Here is a 13163-nt window from a genome sequence, read left to right on the forward strand (position 1 = left end):
TAATGCACAACAAAGCTTGTTTAAGAAATGTATATTATAGTAATAATTTGAAATTATCTTACTGCTCATGCAGCAGTACAGTGAATGTGAAAGTTTAAAGAGCCTGTAATGATTTTGTGCATGGAGGAAGGACCATTCTTTATGCTTGTCCAAGGTCTATTTTTTTCTAAAGTTCAAATCAACTATAAGCATTTTTTTACATACACATGATTTTTTTCACTTTAAGTAAATAAATATTGTCATAGTACGTTGACATGACATGGTTGTCTTTTACACAGGATTATTGCTCTGAAGTTAACTCCTTAGTCTGCTGTTCTTTCCATTTTCCAGGCTCATTTGTTACTCATTTTTCTGTAACCAGTGACGCTTGACTTGCGTATAATTTATAGAAACAACACAAATCTGTACAAATGGATTGCGCTTCATTTTCTCAGACAAAAGCGGGAATGTAATGAATAAATGTAAATGTGTGATATGACAGTGATATGACAGTCTGGGAGCAATTTAAAACTCTTTGGATGGAGTTGTTTATAATTTCTAAATAAATTAAAAGAACAATAAAATGCATCTTATGTAACACAGTGAGGAGTCTCCAGTTGTGAGCCTGCTGCAAGTTATTCTCCGAGGATTAATTCAAAAATGGGAAGCTAATCCGCTGTGTCAGCTTGAGGTGCTAAATTGCAGGATGCAGTAAATCTCCTGATTTGACATTTTCAGAGACAGACCTCCCCATCCCAAAACAACAATAAAGCATATTACCAGCAGCTGTTGTTTGTGTTATCAGCTGCGCAGCACTTCTTTATAGAATACCTGAAAGTGCTCCTTGTCTCACAGCAGAAACTTTGACAGCAGGCAGAGATGCAGTCTGCTCCTCCACCTCTTCCCTATTATTCTCAGGGAGAATGGTGGGAGCAACGATGGTCACATCACTACTGTCTGTGGTCAGACTGGAGATCTCCTCCTCTTCAGGACGCCATGTGCATATTTTAACTAAGGGCTCGTCTGTGCTGGTCTCCCCCTCACCATGTTCTGTTGAGACAGTTTATTATATGAGCACAGGTTACCGACACTGAAGGACAATTGTTGGAAAGTTATAGTTTAATTATATGAACCACAATTTTAAATAAAGCATTTCAATGAAGTCCTATGTTGGAGCTTGTGTTCTGAATTTTGACACCAAGATTTCTATCTAAACTCACTGCAGCTCTGTTTAGTACAGTTTAGATGAAGTGGTGATCTAAGTTAGTCTGTGGTAAGTTTTTGTTAGACCTGTAGTCATACCTGCCCATATTTAAAGTTAATTATTATTCCAAATAATTCACTGAAATGTATATTGTTACCAGCTTAAATCTATGGATTGTATATAAAAACGAATGTAGCCATAATGTTGTCACACAATTGTTTGTGGACCTCAGCTGTGAATCCTCAACTTTGGCGTTTGTCCATTTCAATTTTGGTTTTTGGACACGATGAACAATGGGTGGTTGCAATCTGGCTGAGAATTTAACACTGCAGTCGCCTGTACAGTAACGACTTGTCAAGCACAAGGTAACTCCACCCTAAATCATACCCTGCTTCATCATCTATTTTAGTCTAAATGGGGTCATATTTACAAAATAACATACTGCTGTATTGCATAAGAGACTCAAAACTACCAGTTGAGACTATAAACTAAGAAGAAAAATGCTTAATGGTGTAACAAATTAAGTGGGAAATCCACTGATTTTTAAAATTGTACTTCTCTTTGCAACAAAAGGAGCTGCCTCCTGATTGCCATTAATATAATGCAGGTTTCAGTCAGTTCCACAATTACTTCACTTTTGAGAAATGGAGGCTACAGCTATTGTTTATACACAGTCTATGGTCATATTACTGCCATTATATCAGGATTTCTACTATGGATTTTTTTAAAAAGATGGCCCAATAGTCTAAATACCTGCTGAAATTTGTGTGCTGTGTGATTTTAACAGCTCCGTCTCCAGTTCCACATCAGGTGATAAGTAAGTGGCTTATTTCTTTGCCTCATTTAATTTCACCAAATGGGAGAGTAGAGGAGAACTACTTTAAATTTTACCATTAATACTGCTGGTCGTGCTCTCCAACAAGACATCTTGCTCCTGAGAGACACCATCAGATTCCTCAGCGACAGGAGGCTCAGCGCTGTACTCCCGGTCAGATCGAGACTCCTGAGGTGTGGCAGATGAAGGTTCATGCTCCCAACCAGGTGTGAGGGTCAGACGAGGTATGAGTGTGATTTTTATCTCTGATGGAGGAGGTGCATCGGTGCCCACCTCGTCATCTGTTGCCTCAGAAGTGTGGTCCGTGGAAAGAGTTGGGTTTGTCAGTAGGAATTCTGGTTTCATGTGTGGGTTTTCTCCTGACGATTCACCTGATTCCTCTCCGGTGTCTTCCTCCCTCCCCTCTGGATCGCTGTCCGTGATATTTTGGGTTGTGCTGAGGAAGACTATTGGGCTTTCTCCTAATCCCTCTTGTTCAAGTTTATTCTGAATGTCCTCCGGAGGTTCAGACCCGGATGAAACATTACTTTCAGGTATGAAAGTTATAATCTCTGGGGAGCTGGCCTCAACCTCCACAGAAGGAGGAGACAGTGTTACAGAGTCTGGGGATGGGGATGGCAACAAAGTGACTGGATCGCTGTGAAGGACAGGGGCATCTACACTGGAGCCTGAGTCTTCTGTGACTGAGATGACCTCTGTTGTTGGGCTTTCTGTTGGATGGATGTGTCCACTTTGCTCTGTTGGATCATCTGGTGCTGCCTCCTCTGAAGTGCTATTGAAATCCTCATCACCCTGGTCAACCGGGATGGACGACTCTATTGTTACACCTGAGTGCTCTTCAGTAGAATCATAACCTGTGAAGAAAAACACATAATCTGAAATATCTATGTAGAATTCTGAAGCAGCTCAGATTGATAATGGAAAAACATTCTAAGTTAATAATTGTAAGATAAATTTAAATAGGGTAGAGGCGTCAGACATCTATAAAATGTTATCTGGCCTAAATACAAGTTGCACGGGAGACTACTGTCATTTGTAAACATTTACTTTACATTTGATTTATTAATTAACAAAAGTAATTTTTTATTTTTTTTTTTAAGTATTTCAACATTTGAGTTTAGAGTGAAATCTTGGATAGATTGTTCTGAAATTCATTCATCATCCTTTTAGTACCTGACTTTTCATCAAGCACCACCAACTGGTCAGATTTTTAATCATTTCAGCTGCACTTTTACTTTGAAATTAACACTTTTATATTGTAGAAGGAAATCTGATTTCCACAACAATTCTACAATGCTGATGTTAACATGTCACACTCCCATGCGAAATGTTAGTATGTTGCTGTTTAAAAATGTTTTAGGGAAGTAACAAGCTAAACATTAACATGTTGACATGTTTACTGCTGATCAGATCAAGGGCATTCACACTTTAAGGCTTCAAATAGGAAATTTAAAGTCCCCATTCAGGGAAAATCTTTTTTATCTTGTTACCACATTGATATGGTGTTTTAATATGCTAAAAGAAATATTATCAGGAAAATAAGCCATCAATGCCATGTGTTGGGCATTTCCATCTCAAAACTGCTGTGTAACTATACTGCACAATGGCAAGTTGTAGTTTTGGAATAACGGTCATTCAAACCAATTCTGAAGAAGAATAATGGTATGGAGGGAAAAAGTGCAAGTTTATTGGATTGGTTCCTTAGGTTTGTTACATCTAACACCTCAAATGTCTGAATCTGTGATTTTGAGATTGTCACAGGTACAGTACAGTGTCAGGGTGGAAATGCTCATCAATGGCACTGACTGTTTAATTCACTCATGACATGTCTTTTAGCATATAAAAAAACAACATATAGTCAGGGTAAAAAAAAAAATAGATTTGCACCAAAAGGCGGTTTTAATATTCATAACTTACTTACTTGGATCAGATGTAGGTGTCACTTCAGAGGTAGCAGCGGTGTCCATACCAAGCAAACTATGCGTCACAGAGTTCTGCATTTCCTCATCTGGAGGAAGATTTCCACTCTCCCCTTCAGAGTCTTCTTCAGTTGGATGGTTCTCAGATGTACTGTTATCAAGAGATGGCAATGGGGTGGTGGAGTGAACATCTGTTTCCTCGGTGTGGGGTGAAGTTGTCGTCACCACTGATATCTCCTCAGCAGTACCAGTGCTGGCTTCTTCTGGCTGTTCTGAAACATCATAAGAGGTGCTCGAGTAGACCAGTTCTGTTCCAGAGGCGTGTTCCAAGTGTGCATCTGGAGTGTGGTCCTCTTGTAAAACAGGGAGATCACTCTCCTGATGCACCTCTGAGGAGCTGTTGAGCTGCTCATACACATCCACTCCAGATGTTGCATTAACATCTAGAGTATCTGGGCTTTCAGTGTCAGAAATGTGAGGCTCTAAGGTGTCTTCATTCACTAAAGTTGTTGGATCAACTGAGGGTATACTGGAGTCTTCAGCAACAGTTAGTTCACTATCATCTGTTGGGGAAGTTGGTGGATGCACATGAGACTCTTCATCATCTGTGTCTGGGTTTTCTTCAGGTGCTGGCTGATAGGACTCAGGGTAGCTGGCTTTCTCTATGGGTGTCCAGGTGTCTTTGGTGGGCAGATGCTCTTGATGCTCAGACAGAGGAGTCATAGACTGAGGAAGGTCTACTGTGAGGAGAGGCTCCTTGTCATAACCTAATGTTGTAGAGTGAGTCTCAACAGGGTCCTGTTTTGCTGGATTTGTCATCAGGGCACGTTGCACCTCTTCAACTATTGTGGGTGTTACATCACTCTGGCTGACCTCCTCCTGAGCAGGATTAGTAAAGAAAACAATGTCTTGGCCAATGTCCTCTGGCTCAGTGGCAAGAAAATCCTGCGGAGATTCTGTGTAAAAGCCGTTATCACCTGGAATAAAGGGCAGAATTAAAAAATGTTAGTTATACTGTCAGGGCTGTTAAACTTGACGAACAAAGGAAGCTTACCTACATGCTAAACACAAAAAAACAGTCCATGTGATCTTGGTTACTGATGTTAACAAGTTAGTACCCTCTACATCAGGGAGATTTATTACAAAGGCCTGATGAGTTATAAATAGTTCCATCAGCACTTTTTCTTACATGTAGCCTTCTCAGATTGCAAAATATTAGATGAGGTTGAATTATCCAGTATTTTGTGAGGAAAAATGTTCAAAATAAAAGTAGAATTTTGGGCCACATTTCTTCTTCCTTTCTGTCCTGCTATATATGCCTTGACCATACAATTTATTTTGGGTAAATCTCGGAGGAAACTGCCTATTTACAGTAGATCAGCAGGCAGAAAATAAACCAGACGTCTCAATTTTCTCAAAAAAAAATCTCGATTTTTCTCTCACTTCTGAAGCAGTAGGCGTCGTGTCGAGAATTAGTCTCAGGGAAGCCTGTCTGGTTGCTGAATCTGTAGACGGTTCTAACTCCAGGTTCACCACCTCCACAGCGTTCTCTAGGGGTGACGATGGGATATCGCACACTGCCGTCTGCCAGCCACCCCGGGCTGCAGTGGTTCAGCCCATCATTCCAGGCTGCGTACAGCTGAGCTGTGGTGGCCAGCTCAGCTCCGTGACTCAGACAGTAGGCCTTGGCCTCCCAGAAGGTGAAACGCTGGGTGGTGGAGCCATGAAACACCTCACCTTTGAATTGAAAGACAAGTGTCAGGTTTTTATGACATTCTAGTGGTTACTTTTGCTGCAGTTTTACATGCTAGGCATAATCAGATAAGGAATCTATATCAAGACTTTTACAAATTGGGTTCATATTTTGGTAGTTTGTCATTATTTATTTATTTCCTCTTAAATTTTGCTTTCTATTTTCTAACTGTAATCAAGCAGCAAAATGAGTGATCAAATCGCTAGATAAGTTGTGAACAAAAACACAGTTTGACAATAAACCATTTATTTAAAAAAGAAGACAAATTTAAAGGTTAAAATGTCCCTAATGTTTTTCAGAGCTACTTTCTCCCTTTATCTTTGTCCTATTTGTGTTTTCATAACTACATGCGCACAGAATTCTTATTTGCAATGGGTAATTATATTTACTCATAATGTGTTCTTAAGTCTTTGACAATAATTACATGGCATTAAGTATGTGGATACATGAGAATGATACTCATGACATAGTTAAAAGCTCATTCCAAAACTGTAATAGCTTAAAGTCATTCAGACTTTCACCAAGACGTTGAAAAGTGGCTGCAGGCATGTGTGCCTCTTCAGCTACAACAGCGTAAAAGTAGATTATTCCAACATGCATTTTTCACATGAAAATAGCTGAATTTACTGCATACTAGGAAAAGTGGTTTTTGAACCCGAGATGAGTCAGGTTACTTAGGTTGTAGTTCCACTTAAGTATTAAAACTGGCTTGGTAGCTGGTAAAGATTAGAGTCACAGTAAATTTCTTAATCCTTTCAATTGTTGTTTTTGTGTCTAATTTATTGAAGCTTGCAAACAGTAGTTATTCTCTATTACTAAATAATAACTAAACAGAAGTCAGTGTTCTGTTGCATTCATCCTAGTTTTGTACAAAAGGTCATTGTCATGTTTATACAAGAAACAAACTGTAGACACGAATTTGGAACATTATCACTTTATAATTGTATGTTGTGGCATTTTGATTTCCCTTCACTGAAATCAGTCTAAAACTAAAAAAAAAAACAACAGAATGCACAAAACACATACTTATGACGATACAGCATAGGTAGATTGAACAGGCTACCCCACTTGTATTTATTTGTATTGATATCACTGAATTCTCAAATCGCAGCACTTAAATATATCAACAAAATGTTATTGTAACTCATAGGACTGAGCAAGAGTAGAAAAAAGGGCAATAGCTACATTTTAGAATTTCCTTGAGGTTGTCTTACCCTGAATGTTCTCTATGTAGCAGTAGACGTCATACAGCTCATCAGCCTCCAACAGTCCATAATTCCTCACTCCTGGCATTCCATCCATATCTCCAAAGCAGCCCTCTCTTGGCATTTGAATGGGATATCTGCGGACAGCAATGTCACCCATCATTGAAGCACCAAGTACCTCTTCTTCTGTAATGGCAGCACCCCAAACATCACACTTTTATGAGCACTTTTCTGAGTGTTGAAGTGCATATAAATGTTTGTTCTGAGATCAGATGAGAGCCTCTCAGGTTCTTGATGATCTGTGTGTTGGGATGTGCAGACGTAAAGAGCGTATCAAATGTTAGCTGGCTGAGTGGTGCACCATCAGTCCTCCAAACTGACTGACCTCCATCATGGATGCTCTCTTAGCTACACAGACAGTGACATGTCAGTCTAGCAATGCAGAGTTGTTGTTTTGCTTGTGTGGAGCTGCAGGAATGATTTGGGCACTTACCAAACATACACAGAACAATTCCCAGTTGTACACAAAACAAAATGCAGAATATACAAGCTAAGAGACCAAAGGCTATAGAGTGATGTTGTCCTGTTTGACATGGGACCGTTTTCTTACCTGACTGAGTGATCCGAGAGCCAGCCGGCATCACACTGCTCGTACCCACTGTTGTAGGCTGCAAGGAGCTGCTCTGGGGTGGCAATTTCAGCCCCGATGTCCTCACAGGCCTCTCTGGCCTGCTCAAAAGTAAAGGCGTACCGGCTGGATGCGTCACGATAATGGAACACCACTCCTGTAAAAAGACAGAAAAAGAGCTTTGTGAATTCTGGGCAGTGCTGTGTTTTATGTCATCATTCCATCTTTCCAATATTAGAAGCAGGGTGACCTGTGCATTTAAAAGATGTCAATGTTAAAACCATTGCTATGTTATTGTCTTGATCAGTTGTAATATACGATTAATGATTTTCCAGCATGGTGCCTGTGAGATATAGTTAAACAATGTATTCACAGAAATCAATATCACTTAAATTGCTCAGCTTCCACTTGTCACCTGTCAGCAGGGGAAAAGAAATGTTATTGTGAGCTGTTAGTTCTGGTCCTGTTTGTGTTCACACTGACAGGAGGATTTGTGGCTATATGAAATCAGATGAACAGACAGACAACTCATTGATTGGCCAATTTTTGCAGCTGCCATCCTGCATTATCAGCACTACTGTATGTGGAGCCACATGGGGAAATCAAATCCTAATCCATAACGGTGAATAATTACTGCACTTTGGTCTGCATACTTACACATGGATATGTGTTACCAAGGCTTAGTTTGCATTAATACATATGTTACCTATTAGATCACTTCTTTGACAGGTAATAATAATTTGATTTTGCTTTCAAATTTGCATATATTATCAGAACATCTTTCCTTTCAAACACAAAGATGAGGTGACGAAGCACAATAAATTTACCTGAATGAATTTAACATCCTGACCTGAGCAAAACTAGATTTGTAGGTGATTACTAATACTGGTAAATTTTCAGTTCATTACGCAGCTGTAGTCATACTTCCTGTCTAATGAGGCACTGAGTAGGACTTTAAATCCTCTCAAAAGTTTTATATGCACAAAGAATCAAGTGGTGCCATAGAAAGGTGTACAAGTTTTTTATTTCCTCTTTGATTGCAATCCATATAAAAAATCTTTAAACGGTTAAAAGTTATTTTCTTCAATTAATAACTGAAAAAAGTAATAACAAAATATTTTTAAAAATCCTTTCGGACCTGTCTCATCCTCTGGGAGACAATCCCAGATGCTTCCATTAAAAAAGTTGAGATAGCAGGACTACAAATCAGAATACACTCCTATGACTCATTTTAAGCTTTTGTTATTAAGTTCAGAAGTTTGGCATTGTCTAAAAGCCTAAATTACCTTATTGCAATTTTAAGTTCAGTGAGTATTACACTGGAGTTTCTATTGTCTACACTTATTGCAAACATAGTGAAAGTAGCATTCAGAGCCTGATATATTAGTTCACAAATGACTGTGGTCAGGTTATCCATAATCTATTAGCTGGCTGGTGCACTGAGTGAGACGACCATTCATCACGCATGTTGAAAGTGGACTACATAATGTAGATACAGTAACACTAGAGACACAATAGCCTTTTCCAGCTCTCCAGAGACCGTTTGTCCTTTTCATGACGTCCTATGCAACACTGTTCAGTGACCCAGAGTTGAGACACCACACATATTGACCCACATATGCCAGTACTGACATGGATATCTGACTTTTTTGCTAGATTATTCTGATGTTATTCTGATATATTGTTCCTTTAAAGAAAAATGGCTGAAAATTGTCACAGATTGTGTTGTTTTCAGTAGATTTAACTCACTGGGTACATGGCTTGGAAGCACACATTGCTGTCCTGTCAGAAAAACATGCAGCATCACACTATGCTTAGCCAACAATGCACTATTTACTTGACAAGTAAGAATAATATGTGTGTGTGGTTGTCAGTTCCTCGGACATTACATACAGGTAGTAGACAAAACACCAGTACAACATAAAGGTATAATTCAAAAGTTCATGTATATGTATCTACAGTGGTGGAAAAAAGTTTTTGAACACTCCATAAACCATTGCATGGTCATTTGTTGTTGCTGCTCTCTGTCTACCAATGTAATCTTAAAATAAGCAAGTGTATTACAGCTTTAATAAAAGTGAAGTTCTGAGCTATTAGTGCTTTTCTATTTTATTCATTTAGTATTTGTGACATTTATTCCCTACCCAACATCTTCTTATTCTGTCAGTCTGATTTTTAGTAATAGATAGTGTTTCCATCTATATCTCACCTTTGACCTTCACGTGAACCACATCGTCAGCATCCTCCAGGCCCTGCTGCACCTCGCAGCGGTAGAAGCCGGTGTCGTTGTGCCTCAGGCTCTCCAGATGCAGGGTGAGGTCGGCGGGCGAGTAGGCGTAATTGAGCAGCGAGGCTCGGTCCTTGTAGGCCTCGCTGACCCTCACCCTGTCACCTCGGGCCACCAGGATCTCCGTCTCTCTGCCGTGAGTCAGAATGCTCCATTTGACCCGGGGGACAGACAGCACGGCGTGGCGGCCATTAGTGGACGGGGACGGGGGCGGGTGGGTCAAAGACACCAGGCAGGGTAAAGTCAGAGCGCCACCCAGCACGACGGACACAACTGGGGTGGTGGGGATGGTTACCTGGAGCAGCTTCGAATCATCTGAGGAAAGGCAAGCTTTAAAGTATATATAAAGTGATATTTTGTAAAACATACTTTCTAAATGTCTTCTTAAGTCAAACAAGAAGATAAGGATCATCCTTGTGTCTGTTTGTCATGTCAGAGTTAGAACCAGGAGACAGTTACCCTAGCTTAGCATCAAGCCTGGAAGCAGGGAAGAACATCAATATCCTGACATTGTTTTTAACTGTTTTATATTAAAGATGAGTGATATACATATATACACTTAAATGATGCATTTATAAGGCAATAAAAGAAGACTGAGATGTACACTAAATTCAAATGTTTGTGTATTACCATATATTGACAATATTAACATGCTGATGTTTAGCAGGTATGTTTACAACTGTATTTTAAACAGTGGACAAACTTGCTAATTAAGTTTGAAACAAAGTACAGTTAAAGAGTCATTATTTTTGCAGGTATTCAGACATTTTACAATGATTTTAAATGAAAATTCTCACTAGCAGATAAAAAGGGATCAAAGATATTAGCATCTATCTTGTGGGGAACTTGAAAATTTTAACTGGACCAAAATCTGTTGAGATATTTTCATCTAATCTAAAAGATTTTAACTGCATGGTGGCACTTGAGAAACAGACAGAATTCAATGTTTTGTAGTGCAGGCCTGCAGCCAGGAAAGGACATTTACATCGCTGTGTCAAATGACCTTGATTTTTCCTGCTGGGACACTGACATCCTTGAAAACGGCCTCAAGAGTGTGCATGTCAGCAAAAACAATAAGCGATAGGAAATAATTAAAGACCACCCCGCTGCCCGAAAATGTCAGAGGTCATAGATGATTTAATGAAGCTGAGGATGTCAGCAGCGGATGGTCAAAGTGACTGGGATGGAGAGGGAGGGGTGCGTACCTGAGTCGTGGTGGGAAGTAGAGGGCGACGGCAGGACGAGGAGACAGATGGCACACAGCAGCACTGGTAGAGGCGCATCCAGTCTGTGGGTAAAAGACAAGAAGGGAGGGGCAGGGACGCAATGTTTGAACTTGAATATGACAAAGAATTGTCCACTGAGAGCGTACACTTACATTTACCTTCTATTTTTAATTTCCAGCTGCCGGTGTGATTAAACTCTCGCTGGATACTTCATATCATACCATCATTCCTGATGATGAACAAATATTACCTCTTTCATCAGATCAATCTATAATTTTATTCTTATCGAAGCAAATGATGAATTAATCCTAGACATATTAATAAGTATTCATGAGCTTGATATCGCTTCTTCCTCCATTGTTGTCTAAAAAAGATTAAAAATGAGCGAGCCACACTGTTGCACTGGGTGACCATTACCTCTTGTACCATGTAAACACAGTATAACTTAATTCCACAACCACTGTCCTGCTGCACCAAATACCAAATATTAAAGGTTAGAATGGTGAAAAATGCAGAGTTTCCTCATATTTGAGTAAGACTTTTTTTTTTTAACCACAGTGACCAGGAGTTTCTTTGAACTACACTGTATGTGAGATTTTTCTAAAGACTTACATAGTGAGAACCAGTGGGCTTTGAGCTAAGAGTCAAAGGGGAAGTGCTGTCAGATGCAGTTTTTTAATCTTTTGGTGGGAAAATACAGAACAACATAAAGCCAGATGACTTTTCTTTATCCTTTTTTGCCATTCGCTGGATACCCACTGATGTGATATTAAGGACTGCTACATCTTTGATGACATAAAAGAACAACTGTAAATATCTCCAAATATGAGTACCTCACTCTGTGAAAACAATTCAGAAGCTACAGGGACTCATAAAAGCGAAGAAGTACTCATTCTGAGCTGTGCATCAAACTCAAAGCAGACAGGTAGCAAGTCACCAACTTTCAAAACATTTTTAAACTGCAACTACACGGAAAAGCCGGTGAGCAGATCTGTATCTCTGCTGCAAAACTGACAGGATGATGACTCTATCCATCGTAGTGATGCTGACTGCAGTGTTCATTTTGCATTAGTACTAAATTAAAAACATGAAAGATTGTTTCAGATTGGTCATTTCTTTTTTCTATGATTGTAGAACCCCCTTAGGCTGCTTCGAGGTTCTATTTCGGTTGTTTCTATTGCCTTTTTCATAATCACATTAGACATTTTATTGATGGATTCATAATCGTATTCTTTTTTGTGCCATCTGCCTTATGTTGTTTGTCTGTAAGTTACTGTTATTGTTGGTTACTCACCCAAGACGGTGAATAATTTATTGAATTTTATTTATTTTTTTTTTAATATAGGGATGCTCGCCATGGTTAAATAAAGCTTACAATGGATACAAAGCAGATGTTTATTTCACTTTAAATTAATCAGTTGTATGCAGGATGACAAAGATGCAGATGAACACCTCAAACAGTAATCAAAATGTAATAAGAACACTAGTTTATTTATGGCTTAAAGTTGTAGTTGCTTGGAAACATAATGAAAATGCAAACACTAATCTTGATGATGTTGGTTGACGATTTTCTTTAGTTCTACTGGGTAAATGCACTCTGTGTGTGTGTGTGTGTGTGTGTGTGTGTGTGTGTGTGTGTGTGTGTGTGTGTGTGTGTGTGTGTGTGTGTGTGTGTGTGTGTGTGTGTGTGTGTGTGTGTGTGTGTGTGTGTGTGTGTGTGTGTGTGTGCATGAAGCAGACAGACAGACTCAGACAGACAGAAGGACTGCCTGTGTGTCCTTGGAGCTTTCTAGCTGCTGTGAGTCAGACTTCAGGAGCTGCAGAATGTGAGCTGAATTCTGATTTTCCCCCCAAAACTCCCTAGAGGGTCAGATTGATCGATCTGGTTTGCTCCTCTGGTCTTACAGTCCTAAATATCTCCAGCTGTCATCTCTCCATCTCTGACCACCTAGCAATAACTATGGACATCAGCCTCCCCACCCCCCTGCCCAAGGAAAAACGGACAATCTTTTTTAGAAACACCAGATCACTCTCCCCCTCTGTATTCTCCGCCTCACTGACCACTGCACTGTCCGTCTCCCCTCCCCCGTCAATCAATAACCCCACTGACCTCATCAACCACTACAA

The 13163-nt window shown here is 39.7% G+C and overlaps 1 protein-coding gene across 4 annotated transcripts in view; it reads right to left on the reverse strand.

The window, feature by feature from the left end:
* Nucleotides 1–13163, reverse strand: part of bcan (brevican) — a 31775-nt gene that overhangs the window by 6611 nt on the left and 12001 nt on the right. For 3 of the 4 annotated variants that reach the window (XR_004848815.2, XM_023288369.3, XM_035956401.2), the window contains exons 2-9: nucleotides 11016–11098; nucleotides 9733–10140; nucleotides 7506–7680; nucleotides 6905–7032; nucleotides 5381–5674; nucleotides 3940–4914; nucleotides 2075–2872; nucleotides 811–1029 (exon numbers count right to left, since the gene is read on the reverse strand). Coding sequence is in view for 3 of the 4 variants with exons in the window: in XM_023288369.3 (XP_023144137.2) it covers nucleotides 811–1029; nucleotides 2075–2872; nucleotides 3940–4914; nucleotides 5381–5674; nucleotides 6905–7032; nucleotides 7506–7680; nucleotides 9733–10140; nucleotides 11016–11098 (3080 nt within the window). In the remaining variant the exon portion in view is untranslated. The remainder of the gene's footprint in view (nucleotides 1–810; nucleotides 1030–2074; nucleotides 2873–3939; nucleotides 4915–5380; nucleotides 5675–6904; nucleotides 7033–7505; nucleotides 7681–9732; nucleotides 10141–11015; nucleotides 11099–13163) is intronic. The other variant, XM_023288370.3, reaches the window with a different exon arrangement.

This window comes from Amphiprion ocellaris, chromosome 9, assembly GCF_022539595.1.
Source record: "Amphiprion ocellaris isolate individual 3 ecotype Okinawa chromosome 9, ASM2253959v1, whole genome shotgun sequence".
In the NCBI taxonomy this organism is placed as follows: domain Eukaryota; kingdom Metazoa; phylum Chordata; class Actinopteri; family Pomacentridae; genus Amphiprion; species Amphiprion ocellaris.